The following is a 21,496-nucleotide window of genomic DNA, read 5'->3' on the forward strand; positions in this document are numbered from 1 at the left end:
TTGAAATCCGGTTCTAGAGAGCTTATTTCCACTATCTTTGTGGCCAAGCTCTGCCACTGTTGAGGATGTTAGAGGAAAACTTGATTTCATTATGGCTAACAGTTGTGGTACAAATAGAAATGCAAATTTTGATTTGCTTACTAATTACAAATACTTTCTGAACATGATATTCAAAAGAATAATACCCCAAATGTAGTGGACAGTAGTGGTCCAGTGGAAAATTTAATGACAGTGGTAATTGAGAGTGTGAATATGAACCCGTGCAGTTATCCCCTGAACAACATGGTTAGAAATGTCATCTCATCAAGCCTTTTTCTGACCACCTATTTAAAAAAAATTTAGCCTGTGTTTCTACTCCCTTCCTATTTACCTGCTTAAAATTCTCCCACCCTTTAGTACCATTTCTTCTGTAACACGTGGTATAATTTACTCATTTATTACAGTCAATATTTTTTATCTGTCTATCCCATACTAGAATTAAGCTCTGTGAATGTGATAGCTTTACATAGTTCCTGAATTTAGCATCCATTTTCCATTATATTTTGATATTTAAAGTGTCATGCTTTTTGATGTTGCTTCGGGGCTGGACCTATTGTTTTGTTTATTTATTTTTTAAAAATATTTATTTTTTTTTTAGGTATAGATGGACACAACACAATGTCTTTATTTTTTTTTTAAATTCATCCTGTTCTTATTTGCAAATATGAAGCCATAACATATCTTGACATCTTTTAAAACGCTGCCTCTTTACATTCCTGGCGCCTCATTACAAAGCAAGGACTCATCTGAGCAGGGAGGGATGTCATTAAGATACGTTGTTCAGTGCTATCTGTGACTCTAAGATGAGCCTGTCAGGTCATTCTCTGCTTTCATTTGCAACATATCCTAGAGGCTGAAGTATAAGGAAAGATATGAAATAACTGTGAGTTAAATGAATATAATCTGCCTATGAAAGTACACCGTAGCCAACAATAAAATGCCTAGGCAGCTTACATGTAGCTAAGGATCTTCAAAGTCATGGTTGGGACACTGGGTCTATTATGTCACTCTAATATATAACAGAATTAAGATTATGTTTTAACTTTTAAAAGCTTTCATATTGGTCAAATCCTTGACTTTGACAGCCCAACATTATATAAGGCAGCTCACTGAATTATAGCTCTTAATAATCAGCCTTGATGTTCTTTTTTTTTTTTAACGTTGCATGATATATTTTATTTTTTTTATTTTATTTTTTAAGCATCAGAAATTTATTGGTTGCTCAAAACATTACATTGATCTTGACATATCATATATCATACATTTGTTTCAAATGGGGTATGAATTCTTATTATTCCTCCATGTACAGATTGCAGAATCACGTTGATTATACAGCCACATTTATACATACTGCCAAACAAGTGTCTGTTCTATTCTGCTGCCCTTCCTATCTCCTTCCTGTCTCCCCTGCCCTGCCCTCCCCTTCCCTCCCCTCCCCTCCCCTCCCCTACCCCCTCTACCCCATCTACCATAACTCATTTCTCTCACTCTCTCTTATTTATTTATTTTATTCCCTCCCCTTTGCCTCACATCCTCTTATATGTATTTTTGTATAACAATGCAGGTCTCCTTCCCTCTTCCCTGCAATTCCCCCTCTCTCTCCCATTCCCTCCCACCTCTCCCCAGTTTGATGGTAATCTTCTTCTCATGCTCTTCCTCCCTGCTCTGTTTTGAGTCGCCCCCCTTATATCAAAGAACACATTTGGCATTTGCTTTTAAGGGATTGGCTGACTTCACTTAGCATAATCTGCTCTAATGCCATCCATTTCCCTGCAAATGCCATGATTTTGTTGTTTTTTATTGCTGAGTAATATTCCATTGTGTATATATATCAATGCCTTTATTTTTATGTGGTACTGAGGATTGAGCCTGGGTCCCTCCCGTGCTTGGCAAGCACTCTACTGCTGAGCCACAATCCCAGCCCGACCTATTGTTTTATATTTGTGTCCTTCATTGCATATTGTATGCACAAATAGTAAATATTTGTTGAAAGAGTGAAGGATTGAACTAGATGAAAATATTAGGTTACTAGGAATCCAGTTATTTGTCACATGAACATTTGTTTTATAGTGTTATGGTCCACAGCAATAATGTTCTGCAAACTGGAGTAGGATGTTATGAAAGATTTACATATTTTCTATGATAATTTCTGAGTTTTTATTTTAATGTTTATTTGAAAAATTAAATATACTCTGGGTTATCTAGATGCCAAAAACTGCCAGGAGGCTTTAGTATCCTTTGTTTTGGTGTCTATTTTGGGCATGTTAAAACTAGTGCTTTCTCACAAGTTAAAGAAAAGAACAGAAAAAAAAAGTGAATGATTTATTCACCATAACTGAAGCCCAAATGACAGTAAGCCTCTCTGTTGGAAAATTTCCCAGCAGTTTAAAAGGAGAAAGGAAATGAGAGAAATGAAGCACAAGATATAAAACAGAAGTTACATGTTCTTGTTTTGAAAGGGGATTTAGTATTAGCAAAACATCATCACCAATTTTCTTAATATTTTAATTTAATATTAAATTTAAACTAAATTCATTTTTTGTTAGTTTTATATACATTATTTGTAATTTTTGTTTTTTATGGCTATAAAAGCTAAAAAATGAGGAATTTGAGCCTATTTTTGTTTTAGATATTTAATATAGAAATATTTCAAATTGGTTTTAGACCTTGAACATATATTTTTATATATCAGTTTTTAGTGGGATGTTTATTCTTTACTCAAGTTTGTGAAGATCTACATTATAAAGTAATAGGTTTCAGGAACCAGAGCACAGAATGTTTATTTCAATAAAGTCTAGGTATGACAATTCCATGTAAGATAGATTATTTCTGCAGCAGCTGCTGTTAGTGGTACTTAAAAATATAAGGGAGCTGGCACTGTGGCTCACTGGTAGCGCACTTGCCTGGCATGTGTGAGGCACTGGGTTCGATTCTCAACACTGTGTATAAATGAATAAAACAAAGGTCTATCATCAATTAAAAAATATTTTAAAAAATATAAGGGAAGAATATTAGGAAAATGTAGAGAATTGCTTGAAGAAAATAGTGGAATTTTAGAAAAACTCGGGACTCTTTGTAATTAGCTTTTGGCTCTGAATTTGTGGGTTCTCTTTCTGACTCTTCAAATGGCTCAGTGAAGTGTAGTCTTCATTTTTGTGAATCTCTATGCTTGATGTAGGATATTGGGTGCCCTAAAGAACTGTTTAAAATCATTGTGATAGAAGATCAGAGGAACGGAGAAGCTTAATTTTATGATACTGTCCTCCCCATTAATTCTTTCAATCTCTCTGTTTGGGGTCTTACAATGGGAAATAGAAATTGAAAGAAATGAGATGAGGGTGTGGGTGTGATTTAATTACTCTCTCTCTTTAATGAGAGAGCTTTTTTTTTGAGCAGGTGTTTCTGAGTCAAGGTTTCTACCATGTTCAGAGTAGTTGTCTGAGAGTCAAGTCAATTAGCACATATTTACTGAGTACATGCTATGTGTTAGGCATTATATGAGAAACCAAAGAAGGAACAATACACGATTCTTGCCTTTGGGACCTAGGTAGAACTAATTTTTATTTATTTTTTATTTGGTACACTGTAGTTAAATATGAGTGGGCAGTTTGAAATATTTTAGTAGATTATGCTGATTTTTCTGATTTTCAAAGAGTTTGGAGTTGTTAAGGGCTCAAATGAATTTGGTCATTTTGTCTTTTTCTGTTTTTAGGGGTGTCATGAAAGTTGATATAAATCTTCAGAAAGTGGACATTGACCAGTGTTCAAGTGATGGCTGGTTTTCAGGAACTCACAAATGCCACCTGAACAATTCAGAGGTAAGAATATGAAAATAAAATTCTCTGAAATTAGAACTGAAAAATGTATTACATTTGTATGTGTTGTATTTGTGTGAGTCACTGAACAAAAGGCATCCTACTGAGGAAAAAAATCTACGCTGATCTCAGTATCGTCAAGTGAGCTGAAAGATGGGGAGAAAATAAGTTTGTGCAGAGTAACCTTTCACTTGGGTATTCTCTTAAGAGAAAGCCCAAAGTAAGATTATGCCTGAAGTTTGATGTTAGTTAAAACTACCCTATTCTTCAAAATGGGTTGGAAATTGAAAAGAACCATGAGGAGAGAAAACACTCCCAGGAATATCAACCAGATTATGCTCATTTTTATGGAATATGATGCTTATTGAGACATAGATGATATTCATTCAGATACACTGCCATCTGTTACAAAGCAATAGAAAAGATATGTTAGGGCAAAAAAAAAAAAAAAAAAACAAGGAGAAAACTATATGCAGGAACCCAGAAAGGTGTATATATTTGTATGTGTTTTTCTAGTTTTTTAAAAACTCCTTTCCATACTTGATTCAATGGGATTCTGGTTGATATGGAACAGAGATAAGGATTTTGGAAACGTGACTGTTATTTACCTTAAGTTTAGAGAAGAAATTTGATAGCATACTAATGATTTCATTTTCAATAATTTATCTGTAATATACAAATACGCTATGAAACAAGTGTATAATAAAGTCTCTGATCTTAAATATTTGTACTATTCCAATATTGATCCCATGAATTTGTGATGAAAGTCAGCTTAACTCATTTAAAATAGGATATTTCCACAAATATGGCAATTACATCTTTAATTTGATTTTTTGCCGTTTGTGAATTGTAGTTGTATTAAGTACATAATGGGTTTTAAGGTAAGAAATTTTAAATTGGAAGGAAATTTACCATGAAGAACTTATACCTTAAATCTGTCACATTTCCACCTTATCCCTCTGATCCCCTTTAACTTCCTCAGTATCCCACACAGCCCCACTTCTCCTCCTGAATCTCCACACACCTCTATATAACCAACATTATACTTGCCTCCCCCCACCTACGACCAATTGGGACTCAATGATATATGTGAGTGTCTTGTTAACTCACAGAAATTAAGATCTCTTTTTGCCTCTTTTTCCCTATTTTTTCTTGTGGTTTTGAACATTTTTTGAGCCCCCAATTTCATCTGGGTGATTCTGGCATTTCTAAAGACGTGAATTTCAATCATTAATTTGGTGAATATTATTGGTCTGATTGATTATTGTCTCCATGCCAAGGGCATATAGACACTTAAGCATCGTCTTTAGCCAGAGTGAGTGTTTTGCTGCATGAGTCTCAAATTTGTGGATATTGATCTGTATGTGCTCATTTCTGTATAACCTTGTTTTAGTGGTGCTCTTGGGTGATTCAATAAGTAGTCAATCTACAAACAGGGAGACAGTTACTTTTCATTTTTTTTTAATGATTGCAACTTCCTTGTAATGATTTTGGTATGGTTTAGGTGTATTCATAGCACACTTATTTATTTGACTAGATGGTCATATTTCAAGAACCTCTTTCTGCTTTTGGGAAATTGATTTATTTTCATTGCATCAGGAATATTAATTTTTTAGGTTCTGTGCATTTTCAAGATAAAATATTATCCTCTTCTGATTAGTAAAGATTAGATTGAAATATGTACATTTTAGGGAGCATTGTATTTATTTTTTTCCTATTGGAAAACTGGAAATGTATATCCTATAAGACAATTGACAGTTCAGTTAATTTTACTTGAAAATGTTGGAGGAAGAGGTTCAGTTATCAAAAAGTAATATCAAAACACTGGATTTACTGAATGTACATTTTGACTTGGAATCTGCATCTCCCTCCTTTTTCCTTGCCCAGAAACTGGACATTGAATTAGGAGATTTTTGTGTCCTAGGATGGGCCTATGAGGTCCTTGTGGGATGTTATACCTTACACAGGACTGTCGTGGAACTCTTCACACTATTTTATTGTTGACATTGGGCTTCTCTAACGTCCTGTCATTGGTGCTGTTTACTCTAGGCACCTGCAACAGCTCCATATCTCATCCTCAGTCTAGTTACCAGGTATAGACTTTCACTTCCTTTCCTGGACTGATATGAATCAGATCATAAGCTGACTTCTCTTGACATTTTTACTTCTCTTGATATTTTTGGGAAAACCCAAAGGAAATTCTCTTTCTGGAGCATTTATGTGTGTGTGTGTGTGTGTGTGTGTGTGTGTGTGTGTGTGTGTTTTGGGTACTAGGGATTGAACTCGGGGGCACTCAACCAACTGAGTCATATCCCCAGCCCTATTTTGTATTTTCGTTTAGAGACTGGGTCTCACTGAGTTGCTTAGTGCCTTGTTTTTTGCTGAGGCTGACTTTGAATTTGCAGTCCTCCTGTCTCAGCCTCCTGAGCTGCTGGGATTATAGGCATGTGCCCAGCTGGAGCATTTTTCATTAACTTTAAGTCTGCTTTGTCCTCCTAATCTGCTGTTACCAACATCACAGATCACTATGTTAATTGGTCTACTTGTGGAAGTACTTAACATGATTTCACATTTTAGGAAACAGGGTCCTGTCTTTATGACTGTCTATATCATTAGAAATAGATGCATCTGTCATGGTTCACAGTGGGTTGTATATCTTGACCATGTTTAACATTCTTCTCTTGTAAGTAATAGAAGAACTCACAAATTTCAAAGTTTTAAGTGAGGTTGAGCTTTTTGTTTTTCATTTTAAATTTTCTCTTCAGTTCAGCTTCCACAGTATGTTTAACTAGTCTGATGTTGGAAATAAATAAGTGGTGTGGGACCTAATGACAAAAGGCCCAGGCCTGGAATGGTTTGTGAAAAAATTATTTCTCAATGACTGTAGATAGGTACAAGTTCTAGGAGGATAGAAAGTTTTTTTTTTTTTTGTACTGGAGGATTGAATTCAGAGGTGCTGATCTACATTCCCAGCCATTTTTATTTTCATTTTGAGGAGACGTCTCATTTAGTTGCTTAGGGCCTTGCTACTTTACTGAGGTTGGCCTGGAACTTAATGATCCTTCTGCCTCATTCTCCCTAGGAGTTGGGATAATAGGCATGCACTAAGTGTACTTGACAGTGTTTTTTGAAGGACATATTAAAACAATATCTGAACCACTCTGAACTGGATTTAAGGATTGCACTGACTTGGCTGTCTTCACAGTTATGAAGCTCTAGATCACTGCAGCTAGACTTGATCGCATTTTCAGTATCCACTTAATTCCTAATCTATTTTCATATCAGTGTTTGAGTACATAAAATCATCTCCTACAGAATAGTTTATTAAAAACATAAAATGAATTGTATTAATTTTTGTTTTAGAGATTTTCTTTTGCTTTTTCTCCACTGTAATAATTTTAAAATCATTATTTGAAGTAGAAAATATTAGGATAATGGCCTTGAAGCTTGATAATCATATTTCTAAAGTAAAAATGTTTTCATCACATCTGGTATATGTATATTTAAATTTATGCACTATATGCATCTTTTATTATATTTATAAATTAGAAAAAATAAGGTTGGCATAAAGATGAAATATTTTAATGTAAATTAGGTTATTTTGTAAAAATGTCTTTAACAGCAAAATTATTGACTCATACTTTTTGCAAATCTTTTAACAAGAATGTTATAATTGTGTGTTATTATTTTTGAAAGTCTCAGTTTAACACTTATTAATGCAATGGTTCAAAGGTTTCTAACTTCAGTGTATTTTTATACTTAGATTTAATAGCTGTCATAGTTGAAAAGATGCCTCACAAGCACATATCAATCTAGACTGAAGGAACAAATTATTTACTGTGTTTGCTAAATTATAATGTTAATTTTTTAAGTTTTATCTACCAGTTTTGCAAAGATTTCTGCACATAGCTGGCCATTTTTTATCTTACCTGATACTAATTTGTCCCTGCTAACTAATTGAAAACTGGGTGTTTTAATATTTTGAAGGAATAGGTTAAACATTATCTGAATCTTTTTATGTGGAATATTAAAAAAACTGATTAGGGAATTTTATTTTCAAGTTTAAGCCATAGGACTCTGAATACTTATAGATTTTGGCAACATAATACTGGAAACATTTTCAAATGTTTTCAATATGCTCACTTTAAGAGACTTTCTCATTATTGTTAAAATGTTACTTTTACTTTGAAGGAATAGTTTTTGTGCTTTTTGAAAATGTCTTGTACATAGACACTATTGACAATTACTTATCACAGATGAGGTCAGCAAATTTAGAACATTTGCCTTTTAGAAAGGCATAATACATGAACAATATTTAAGCTCAAAGACAAGCACTTTGAGATAACCAGACAATATTTGTGTGGGAAGATTATCTGGGTCATGAAGAATTGTAAATATTGCACAATTCAAAATAATATGCTCTGTAAATCTGTCTAAATGGCCAAGTATAGATGGTAATAATCAAAATTTGAAAGCAAAACAAAAGAACCAAGTAACAATGGTCAGTATTTCCTTCTTGAAACTCCCAATTTTTCTTTAGGATATCTCAAGTATTTTATCAGATTTGAGTCATCTGAAGTATGGACTCAGGGCATTTATATTAATCCAAGTCTCAAATATTAGCAAAGCTTACCTGATTTATTTTTTCTTTAAATAAAATTTAAACATAAACAGGAATTCTAATATTTTCTTCTTACACGCCAATTATCATCTTAAGGATTCCTGCTTTGAAAACTAGTTTTTGAGGTTATCATATTCACTGTTCTACCCAGAATCCCTGGAGTAGTTGTGTTGTCAACTCAGTCATTATCTTTATATTGTGTTTTTAAAATTGCTTTTATTTTTTTAAATACATGACAGCAGAATGCATCACAATTCTTATCACACATATAGAACACAATTTTTCATATCTCTGTTTTTGAATATAAAGTATGTTCACACCAATTCATGTGAACATTTCATACATGTACTTTGGATAATGATGTCCATCACATTCCACCATCATTGCTAACCCCCTGCCTCCTCTCTTCCCCTCCCACTCTTCTGCCCTATCTAGAGTTTGTCTATTCCTCCCATGCTCCCTCTCCCTACCCCACTATGAGTCAGTCACCTTATATCAGAGAAAACATTTGTTTTTTTGGGATTGGCTAACTTCACTTAGCATTATCTTTTCCAACTGCATCAATTTACCTGCAAATGCCATGATTTTATTCTCTTTTATTGTTGAGTAAAATTGCATTATGTATATATGCCACATTTTTTAATCCATTTATCTACAGAAGGGCGTCTAGGTTGGTTCCACATTTTAGCTATTGTGAATTGTGCTTCTATAAACATTGACGTGTCCCTGTAGTATGCTGTTTGTAAGTCCTTTGGGTATAGACCGAGGAGAGGGATAGCTGGGTCAAATGGTGGTTCCATTCCAACTTTTCCAAGGAATCTCCATACTGCTTTCCATATTGGGTGCACCAAGACAGGGATGTCTTCTTTCACCACTTCTATTTAACATAGTTCTTGAAACATAGGCCAGAGCAATGAGACAGACTATTTGTTGACGATCTTTATATTGTTTTAAAAGCGTTCCCTCCTATCTTTTCTTTCCTATGGAATATGTTGAGTAAGAATCTATTTTACACTAACTTTTAAAGAGCATTTCCCCCTTATTTTTAAATTGGTGCATTATAGTTGTACATATTGATAGGATTTATTTTTATATATTCATACATGCATGTGATATAACAATTTGGCCATTTCTCTCCTATCTCCTTACCTTCTACCTCTTACCCTTTGGTCCCCCCCTTCCTCTGCTGAACTCTGTTTAATTTTTAGGCTATTTACCCCCACCTTTGTTTTCCTTTTTCTTCTCTAGCTTCTGCACATGAGAGAAAACCTTCTGATTTTGACTAATTTCACTTAACATGATAGTCTCTAGTTCCATCCATTGTCCTGCAAATACCTTAATTTTATTTTTCTTTATGACTGAATAAAACTTCATTGTGTACATAGGCCACATTTACTTTCCAGTTATCCATTGATGGACACCCAGACTGGTTCCATAGTTTGGCTGTTGTGAATTCTCCTGCCCCAAACATGGGTATGCATGTATCACTGTAGTTAGATGACTTTAATTCTTTAGATGACTTTAATAGCTATATGTTAGTTCTTCTCTTGTGTCTTTGATCTCACCATTGCTATTATCTCTTAGAAATGATTTATTTTCTCTGGGGTAGTACAAAAGTAGTGCTAAAAGGAAAGTTTATAGCACCAAGTTCCAACATAAAAAAAGATATTAAATAAGTAATCTGAAGTTATACCTCAAGGCCCTAGAAAAAGATGAAGAAATTAATACCAAAATCAATAGAAGACAGGAAATATTTAAAATTAGAACTGAAATTAATGAAATTGAGAATAAAAAATGTTACAAAGGATAAATAAAACAGAGAGTTGATTCTTTGAAAAGATTAATAAGATTGACAAACCCTTAGACAAACTTACCAAAAGAATGAAATGATCCAAATTAACAAAATTAGAGATGAAAAAGAAAATATCATCACATATACTACTGAAATTCAGAGGGTCAGAAGAAACTATTTTGACAAGTTGACAAATTTCTAGATATGTGTGACCTACCCAGATTGAATGATGATATAGAAAGCTTAGGACAATTTCAAGTGATTAAATTGAAATAGTTATTAAAAGCCTTCCAAAAAGAAAATCCTGAGACCAGGTGGATTCTCAGCTGAGTTCTACCAGATCTTTAAAGAAGATAATGCCAATACTTTTTAAATTTTTCCATGAAATAGAAAAGGAGGGAACATTGCCAAATTCATTCTATGAAGCCAGTATTACCCTGATATTGAAACCAGACAATGACACATCAAGGAAAGAAAACTTCAGACAAATATCTCTGATTAACATAGATGCAAAAATTTTAATAAAATAATGGTTAATTGCATTCAGAAACACAGTAAGAAGATAATGCACCACGATCAAGTGGGCTTCATTCCAGGGACACAAGGTGATTTTTAACTTACTTAAGTCAATAAATGTAATTCACCACATAAATAGAATTAAGGACAGGAAATCACATGATAGTCTCAACAGATACAGAAAAGCATTTTAGAAAGTCCAGCACCCATTCATGTTCAAAGCATTAGAGAAACTAGGGATAGAAGAAACTTACCTCAACATCATAAAAGCTGTATACAAAAACCAGGGCCAATATCATACTGAATGGAGAAAACTGAAGCCATTTCCTCAAAAAAAAAAACAGGAGCAAGACAAGAATGTCCACTCTTACTATTATTAGTCAACATGGTTATTGAAACTCTAGAGAGCAATCAAGCAAGAGAAAAAATTAAAGGGATACAAATAGGAAAAAAAAGAAGTCAAATAATCTTTGTTTGCTGATGACATAATTCTTTATTTAGATGACCCCTCCCCCACCAAAAAATACTTCTAGAGTTGATAAACAAATTTAGCAAAATCACAGGATACAAGATCAACATACATAAATCAGTAAATTTCTTATGCTCTAATAATGAATATGCTCAAAAAAGAAATTAGGAAAGCTATACCATTCACAATAACCTAAAAAAATTTTAGGAATAATTCTAACCAAGGAGGTAAAAGGCCACAGCAATAAAAATTACAGAACACTGAAGAAAGAAATTGAGGAAGAACTTAGAAGGTGGAAAGACCTTCCATGTTTTTAGACAGGCAAAATTAACCTCAAAATGTCCACACTACTGAAAGCTTTATACAGATTTAATGCAGTCTCCATCAAAATACCATTTTACATTCTCCACAGAAGTAGAATAAGAAATTATTTGGAAGAGAAAGAGATCCAGAATAGCCAAAATATTCCTGAGCAAGAAGAGGAATATTGGAGGCATCACAATACTGGACCCCAAATTATACTATGGAGTTATATAGTAAAAAGCAAAACAAAACAACAACAAAAACAGCATGGGATTGCCATTGATAGAAATACTGAGGTGCCACAGAAATTAAACATGCTCAGAAGTGGGTGGGCAAGGCAAACTGTACTTCTGCCAGAAAGATGTATCACCAAGCCTGATTAGCAAATGCACCTGAGTGGGCAGTGCACCTGCTTTTGTCCCTAACACACCACTCCCCCTTGACCTGATGAGAGGAGCTTGGGATTACACTCTATATGATTAGCTAATTTAAAATTGGGGGGGGGGGGCAAAGGGAAGGGCTATACTTAAAATTGCTACAATTGGATCTGACATCCCCAAAAAGGTTAAATACTATATTCTGACAATGGACCTACAAACTTTATATCTTTTACAAGTTTCCACCTTTTTTTTACCTTTTGGTTTCATTTTTTTTTGTTTGTGTACCCTTTGGTATTGCCATCTATCCTAGATATATTACTTTTTGAGGTGGGAATCACCATGGTAATGAGTTCTTCCCTTTTTAGCAGTTCAGATAGCCATGCTAGTTATTAGGAGCAGTTGGTAAGGTTCTTCCCAGCTGGGTTGAAGCTTGTATTCTTTTAGGTCTTGATTGAAATCAAGTTGCCATGTTGGAAGTGATGAATTGCAAACTCCAGAAGAGGAGTCTGAGCAGCAGTTAATAATAATCATATCAGCAAAAGTAAAGAAGCACAGTTAGGCCTTAAGTTGACTCAGGAAAAAACCTGTGACTCTGGTAAAACTTTTGTGATATTTATTAGGCACTTCTGTATAAAACCTATTCCTTTATGACCTCCCAGGTTTTGCTTTTTGGAGGACTGACACAAATGTACATATCAAGTAAAGGAACCATTGTCTTTATCTTTTAAATGTCCATGTGTGGCTGTGCATTTGTATACTCTCTTGATATGTGTTTAAGACCAACTTGGTCAAAATTGAGTTTTTTTCTATCTACTGTTAGAGTCAGCTGATATTTGTTAGGGATAATCTTGTGAACTTATGAAAAGCCTCTTGGCTTCTTCAGAGTTTACTCTACCAGTTGTGCCATCTGCCAGTATGGGTCAGAAACTTGCTGACCACAGTTGGCTTCCCTTGGAAGCATCATGGACATTTCCCTCTCCAATGACCCTCCTCTTTTCGAATGTACACTGGTTGGCTTCCTGTTCTCAAGGGTCCTCTTGATCCCCCTGTTGGGAGGTCAGGTGACTTACCAGAGTTGCCAGGCCCTTAGAGAAGTCCCATTATTCTCTGATTATTGGCTGACCTAAGAGGAAGGGCCAAACTGTTGGCTATTTTTCCTTGGCCCTTTTACTTCTTTCTTTTTGGTTTCCAAGCTTTGGTTTTAAACACAAGCAGGTCAGGGGCTCGGGCTGTGGCTCAGTGGTAGAGTGCTTACCTGGCACATGTGAGGCACTGGGTTTGATCCTCAGTACCACATAAAAATAAAATAAAAGATATTGTGTCTATCTACAACTAAAAAAAATACATTAAAAAACCCATAAGCAGGTCAGTTTCACTGGTAACTTTAAAGTCTATAACTTTATAGTTACCCCTTTCATTTAACTGGGGTTAGTATTAGTACTGAAAGCCAGCCTTATATCCTATTCTGTCATATAGATGATGGCATATTATCTCAAACTAATTCAGATTTTTCTGTTAAAAGGAGTATTTCTTTAAAACACTATCAGGCAAAAGTAATACAATTCTATAAGGAAAATACAAAATAAATTAACAAGACCAAAAACATATTCAGTTTGCATAATAGCTTTAAACCAAGAAACATAATTTCTGTGATAACACTAATATATGTTTGGTGTCTATTTTGCCTTCATAAAGACACATAAATTTATCAACTCAATCATATATGAGATACTTTACAATTTTACTTTCTTTTAAAACTCTCTACAACCTTACATATCTTTCATAATTCACCTACACCTTTACTTAGTTTTGTACTGTATCCCCTATTTATTTTGAGATCACAATAATCTTTACAAAAAAAATCTATCTTTTGTACATAACTTTAAGTAAACTTAAGTCTAGCCTACTTTGGAGTCATCCTAATATGGAGTAGGGTGAGAGGCAGAACCTTATCTCAGGTAAGACAGGATTAATTTCAGACATTAAATCTGAAACATGAATCAAATAAAAACTAAGGGAGCTCCTAATTTTCTTTTTTGTAGAAGAAGTGGCAAAAGGCCTTCATGTTTTATAATGTCAACCTTTAAACAAATCAGGCTACTATTATGTTTTAAAATACATTTAAATTTCACCCCAGTGTAAGAAGTAACACAAAATTTTATATACATATATTATTGATAACAGGTTACCTTTATCCAGTTATAGAACATTAAATGACATAAATAAATGCCTAATTAAGTTTTCTATTTCTATATAAATTTGAAGGAGATTACCACTACAGACCACTTAAGTTTGGAGAACGCCAGTTTTGTGAAGTGATTTTCCTAGACTTTTAGATGTCTATATATCTCTCTAGTCATATGTATTTAGGATATCTGACAAAGCCGACTCAAATTATGTTCTGAAAAATTGTGCAGAAGAGAATGGATCACCATTAATGCCTCTCCTTTAAGGGGAATACACTCTCTCTCATATATATATAATTATACACACACACACCAATATATACACACATACACATACATATATTTATGTATGTATATATCACACACCAATATATACACACATACACACACACATATATATATATATATATATATATATATATATATTGGTGTGTGTGTGTGTGTGTATTTTTTTGTTTGTTTTCCCCTTCCTGGGACAAGTTATTTCCTCTTTAAACAAAATTTTGGTTAAGATAACATTGATCACTTTTCTCAGGGTCCCTTTGGCCCAAATGACCTTACTCACTTTTAGTATTCCTGCAGTGGAGCAGGCTTTGTTTTCTTTTCCTGGAGGCACTTGCAAGTGAAATTGTTGCTCTTTGGGTGTTAATATTATCTGTACATTTAGTTTGCATAACAGAGCTTACCCCCAGGAGAGGGATGGACAATCTGGCATATACAAGAACAAAAGAAAACAAAGAACAAAACCATGCCTCAGGGCTGGGAATATAGCTCAGTTGGTAGAGTGCATGACTCACATGCACAAGGCCCTGGGTTCAATCCCCAACACCACAAAAACAAACAAAAAAACCATGCGTCAATCCCCCCACCCCACACACACACCCCATGTTGCAATCAAGGGGTTGGCGCATAGGATATTGTAATGTCATCAACTTTAAGTGAGTTCCTCACTGTCAATTTTACCCCAAAACTCCTTTTGGGCCATTTTTTTTTTCACTAGGCATATTAATATTCAATGGAGGAGGCCCTTTCCATAAGAACAAAAGAAAACAAAGAACAAAACCATGCCTCAGGGCTGGGAATATAGCTTAGTTGGTAGAGTGCATGACTCACATGCACAAGGCCCCGGGTTCAATCCCCAACACCACAAAAACAAACAAAAAAACCATGCGTCAATCCCCCCCCCCCCCACACACACACCCCATGTTGCAATCAAGGGGTTGGAGCATAGGATATTGTAATGTCATCAACTTTAAGTGAGTTCCCCACTGTCAATTTTACCCAAAAACTCCTTTTGGGCCATTTGTTTTTTCACTAGGCATATTAATATTCAATGGAGGAGGCCCTTTCCATTCTTTTCTTTACACTTCCTGATGATTCCTTTGCAAAGGCTGCCAGAAAACATATGCTGGTTTGTGTTCCTCACAGGCATTATATACTGTAAAAGCACCATCAACTGGTTGTGAGGGCACTTCTGTGGAAGGAAGGTCACATTGACCATAAAGAGACTCTTAGGGACCTTTATACTGAAATCAGCATGGCCAAGACATAGATGCCTGCATACATGGGGACTCCAGGAGGCCCTTGTATTTTAGCTCTATGGGCAAGAGGCAGGACTCTACCAAGAAGTGTCCCCTGGCCAAATGGGGCATCCTGCCATCTCTTAAAATGGGGAGACCATTTTTGTCCCCATGTTATAATCTAATAATGCTGGAATATATAGATCTGTCTTTTGTGACTGGCAGTTTTTGCCCCCCTGAATATGATAGCATAGTTAATCACTAGGCACTCAGGATAATGAGCCCCAATTTTTTTTCAAATGTAAAGGCAACCCTGTGAGGTTAGATATTTCCAGTTAATTCCTTTGTTCCAGACTGGTGGGAAAATGGAAGTGGGGGTGGAACTAAATGGAGGTTGCAGAAAATTCAGACTCAAGACTGAAAGGGCATTGTCGATTAGACAGTTACGGGCCAAGCCAACAGCCTTGGAACCCTCCCAATGCTTGTGCAACATAGATTCCGACCATTAGCTCCAATATTTTCTTAATATCTGTTTAGCATGGACTCTGATCAATTTCTGTGTCCAGAAGCCATGAAACCTCTTGTTAGGTTCCCCTTCGCATCACAGGACTTTAATCTTCTCTCAAACAAATATTACTCCTTTTTAATAGATGAAATACTTTACTCTTTTTACAATACTTTAATCAATACACTGCTGAAACTTTTTGTATGCATATAGAATTATACCTGTTAGAATTTTAACCCTTAGTAACCTTGCTTTTAGGTTAAGACCCAGAATTGAGCACTCTTAAACCTCTTTTTTTTTTTTTTAGTTACCAATTTATAAAAACACATTTAATAGATCCCAATACATATTATCTTATGGAATTCAAGAAGCCAAGAGTAATTGAATTTATACTTAGTTGATATTTTAGTGTTTTAACTTTGCAAATTAATCAGATTTCCCCTCTAACAAACATATTTATGAGGATTAATCCCATTTAAGTTGAAACTAATTTGTCCATTTCTACCTTAGATTGCCCATGTAAACCAAGATATCAAAAAAGTGCAGTTAACACTTCAAGTCAGTTATTTCTACCAAATAAAAATTTTTATTTAAGTCATGTGAACTGAGAGACACTTGGATCCATTCATTAAACTTATGTGTACTCATTTATCTATAAGCCAGTATTGATATAAGGTACATGATATAGACAAAAGCACATATATAGATGTGATGTATTGTACACAGGTTAAAATAGAGCCTGTCACAGATTTTAATAGTATGATCCAGACCTGAAAAGCACCTATGCAGGTGGGAACATTAGAAATAGACTGTCAGCCTTGGTGGATGCCCTCCTTGGGGACAGATTTACTACCACTATCACCACTGTTTATTTTTTTCTGCTTAGGGTTCTTCAAAGGAAAGAAGATTTTATATGAGGTATTTCCATTATGCTTCCCTATCCCTTGGCCTAGAATTTTTTTTTTTTTTGCCATTACAGAAGGTTCCAGTAATTTAGTTTCTCCCTGTGTACTCAAGTCTCCCCCTTACTTTTGTTGATGAGACTGCAAATTTGTTCAACCAGCCTGAAAGGCAGTATGGAGATTCCTTACAAAGCTGGGAATGGAACTGCCATATTACCTAGTTATTTCTCTTCTTGTCTCAAAGGTCTAAAATCAGCATACTATAGGGATACAGGCACATCATTGTTTATAACAGCGTTATTCACAATTGCTAAGCTATGGAACCAGCCCAGGTGCTCGACAACAGATGAATGGATAAAGTAAATTTGGTATATATACACAAAGGAGTTTTACTTGGTCATAAAGAAGAATGAAATTATGGAATTTGCTGGGAAATGGATGGAACTGGAGAATGTCATGCAAAGTGAAATAAGACAGATGCAGAAAGTCAAGAGTTGAATGTTTTCTTTCATTTGTGGAAGGTAGACCAAGATAAGGAAAAAGAAAGAGGGAAGGGATCCATTGAAAATAGAAATCAGTAGAGTAGGGAAAGGGATTGTGGGGGAGGTTGGAGGGAGAGGAAAAAGGAAGAAACAGTGAAAGGAATCTGGGTCTGACCAAACTTTCCTATGTACATATATGAATATACCAAAGAATTTCACCTTTATGTATACCTATAAATCACTATTTTTTAAAAATCTATAAATAAATAGAAGAGAGATCAGTACAGTAGAGGAAAGGGAATGGGAAGGGAGGGACAGGGGAAGTACTGGGGACTGAATTGGAGCAAACTCTATGCCATTATTGTATAATTATGAACTCCAATGTTAACTATAATGTGCTAATAAAAATGATTTATTTTATGAATATTATTCATATATCTCTAGAATGGTGCTGTCCAATGCAATTGCCATTAGCCATATGAAATTTAAATAAATTAAAATTGAACATAATGAAAAATTCTGATCCCTGAGCTCACTAACAGGATTTCAAGTGTTTAATAGCTACTTGTAGCTAATGGCTACCATATTGAACAGAGGTGTGGACAGTTCTATCCTAGAAGATGGTATAGCTAATAGTGTAGTCAAACCACACAGATTAAACAGCTTTAACATCCCTTAATTTCTTTGTATAGTTGAATCAGGAGTATTACTTTTAGTTCACCAAGGGACATTTAAGGACAAACTTGAAGTGAATTTTGGCTTATGAAATCTTCTCATGATCTACTGTACTGACTTAATTGTAAATAAATAATGAGAACCTTACACACATTTTTACATGCCATTATTTCATATCAGAACCTGTAATAATCTCCATTATTTCACATTGGAATGTATAACAATCTTCTAGTAAATATCAGTCGCTTAGACATTTAAATTCCCATTGTATTTGTAGTAAAACTTCTCTTTTTGTTCATTACCAATACAAAATGTGGTTATTTATACTGTTCTGTTAGAATGAAGGACAATGATCAGGTGTTCATTGGTGCCTAGCACAGTGTTTGACACTGTGTTGAAATAATGGAGACAACCTACTCTGTTGTCAGATGGCCTTCTTATGATCTTCAGCCATTATTTTTGACTTCTTCCAGTCTAGTTGCTCCATATAGAATTGAACTTTTTTTCTTCATAGTAGTATCCATTCAGATACTCAAAGACTGTTTCTAGTTAACTTTTAAGTCTTCTTTCTTCTAGGCTAAATATCCTGTGGTTCAATCAGATGCCTTGCTTTCTCGTGCTTAGCCAAAATAAGCCATAGTGCATCTCTATGGATCTCCATTTGTTTTTGAAACTGTGAAGCACCAACTTGTTTGATTTGTTACATAATCTTTCTAGAATTAGTAGAATGTTACCCCCCCTTTTCTTTGTTTGTTTCTTTCCTTTTTTTTTGTTATGGTTCTGAATTGGACTAGAGATTCTAGAATGTTTTCCAAGCTAAAGTTAGAATCATATAAGTTGTTTAATGAAAGCAGGCTCTCAATTTCAGATATTTTCAACAACCAAACCAAGAGTTCACCAGTGCCTGTTACCATCTTGTGATTGGGCAGGGAATGGGGGCGGGGAGAGAAAATCTGTAGTAGGAAACTAAGTGACATTTAGCTATTTCTTGGTTGTCTAGATGTGCAGTTGCAAGCTGCTTTGTGTGTTGTGTTCTGGTTAAATCCCAGACCACCGTTCCTATCACTTTTTAATGTAACCCATTTATGACTTAAATCTACTCATATCTAATTAGGTATACAAGGTGTTTTTGAGAACTATTTAAAACATTTGCCCCATTATTCTTAGTAATTTTTCATTTTATTATTATAATCAACAAATTATAGGCTTTATTTTCTGTGAGATACCTTTCCAGCAGATTAATTCAAATTGATTGTTTTTAATCAAGCAATAATATGTTTATTAGTACCTGCTATATACCAGGTACTATTTTAGCAGTCGAGTATATAGTAGTGAGTAAAACAGAGGGATTTATAATTTAAAATAAATAATTTCATTCTAAAGGGAACCAAAGAAATTGAAAAATTATCAGTTGATTTTTAACATTTTTTACGTACTTAATATGCTAAGGGCCTAAAATGTCAGATGTTAATTGTTGAGGCACAGGAATGGATAAGCCCTATCTAAAAGAAAAGTTTTCACACTGCTTCTGGAAGTGCAAGAATTTGTCTACTGGATTTGGTAAATAGTAAAAAACCTTATTATACTAAATATTGGTGAGGATATTTTCATATATTATTGGTAGGAATGCAAATTGTTATTTAACTTTCTGGCAATATGATGAAAATGTATTGGCATTCAAAAGTACGTGCTTCTTTGTTACACCTGTATATTTTCTACTTCTAAAACAATTTATTTAATAAATATTCTGAAATTATAAATGTATATGCACTAGACTCCTCATCACAGTACTATGCATTGTAGCAAAAATTTGGAAACAATTTTAAGTGAACAACAACAAAAATTGGTCAAATAGATTCTGATGCATTCAAAATCCATACTGTATTTAAAATGAATATCACTTTATTCATTGACATGAAATGATGAAAGAAGCAGGTTCTCCAGTATAGCTTAAGAATTAATGAGAATTTTGGAACATAGAGAAAAGTGATGATATATGAGAAAATCTTTCTGGAATGTATTTAGTTGATGAATAGGTACCTGGTAATAAGCAGACAACTTGTTATTTTCCTTAAAGGTGAGCCCTTTTAATTTTGAGAAATGTGGAATTGAACCTTCCAATTTTATGGAAATATGCGCTGGGTGATTTGTATAAGCCAGCTCACAATTAAAGGCAAGAGGGCATATGCAGTCTCAAAAGGAAAATCAATCTTTTAAATGTTAGGTGCCTATATCTAGACCTTATATGGAGTTGCGAGGAAGGATGGAAGGCGAATTTGAAGAACTTTGAGACTGTGAGGAATAGCAGATTTACATTTAGAGATTTTACTTTTTGGCTTACAATGAAGATTGCTGAAAAACACAAAAATCAAAGTTAGATGTCATTTTAGATATGGTGCATAGGTATTACATAAAGTAATGGCTATGAAAATCCAGCATCTCTCTTATTGAGGAGAGGAATTAAAATTCTTGTAGATTGTAAATTTATGCTTAAGTCTAAGGTTATAAGGAAAGGGGTTGAATGCATGCAATGTTAACATTAAGTGAAGGTTATAGTAATTTGTTATAGGTCTTTATTTGTTTTTTTTAATTGGCCAGAATATTCAATTCTTTGAATAATGATATAGGAAAAAAATAGTTAAGAATAACATTCACTATAAGATGAAATCAGAAATGAAAATTATATTTCTTGGTTGGAGAACTAGATCAGAATGAAACTTAATAGAAACAAAGGCAAAATCTTGATATAGATAGGTTTTGTATCTTTTTGAGTATAGGAAGAATGACATAGTTTGGTTACTGCGTATGTGAACAATATTTGGGAGAAAAATAAGAAGTTCAGTATGAGTCAGCATATGGTATGGCTGCAAAACAAAACAAATGCCCACATAGACTTAGGTTGTTATCTAGACCTGGGGAGGTTTATGTCTCACTGTATTCTAAATATAGCAGAAAATACCTGAAATAATGTGTCAATTTTCATTTCTCACATAATAAAATGTGTATAGACAAAGTGGGACCCTTTCAGAACAGTAAATCATCAGTATTACTAAGGACTTTGAAAGCTTATTTTTGGAAGAATCAAAGAAATAGGGGATATTTTGCTAAGGAAGAAAAGATCTATGTATGATTTGATATCTTCAGATATCAAAGTACTTACTATTGTGTATACTTATATTTTTTCTCAAGGGACCAGAAGCTATGTTGTGACTTACTTAGCAAACCATAGAAGTATCTGTTTAGCGTAACATTAGTGGAAATTTTTAGCAATCAGAATTGTTAAAAAAGGAT

At 34.3% G+C, this 21,496-nt stretch overlaps 1 protein-coding gene across 1 annotated transcript in view; it reads left to right on the plus strand.

The window, feature by feature from the left end:
* The window catches only part of Gpr158 (G protein-coupled receptor 158), a 435,003-nt gene that overhangs the window by 33,322 nt on the left and 380,185 nt on the right, over positions 1-21,496 (plus strand). The window contains exon 2 of the mRNA XM_058578605.1: positions 3,752-3,857. Within this exon, the coding sequence (XP_058434588.1) occupies positions 3,752-3,857 (106 nt within the window). The remainder of the gene's footprint in view (positions 1-3,751; positions 3,858-21,496) is intronic.

This window comes from Marmota monax, unplaced genomic scaffold, assembly GCF_021218885.2.
Source record: "Marmota monax isolate L192 unplaced genomic scaffold, Marmota_monax_Labrador192_F-V1.1 WCK01_AAM20220418_F8-fsc00072, whole genome shotgun sequence".
In the NCBI taxonomy this organism is placed as follows: domain Eukaryota; kingdom Metazoa; phylum Chordata; class Mammalia; order Rodentia; family Sciuridae; genus Marmota; species Marmota monax.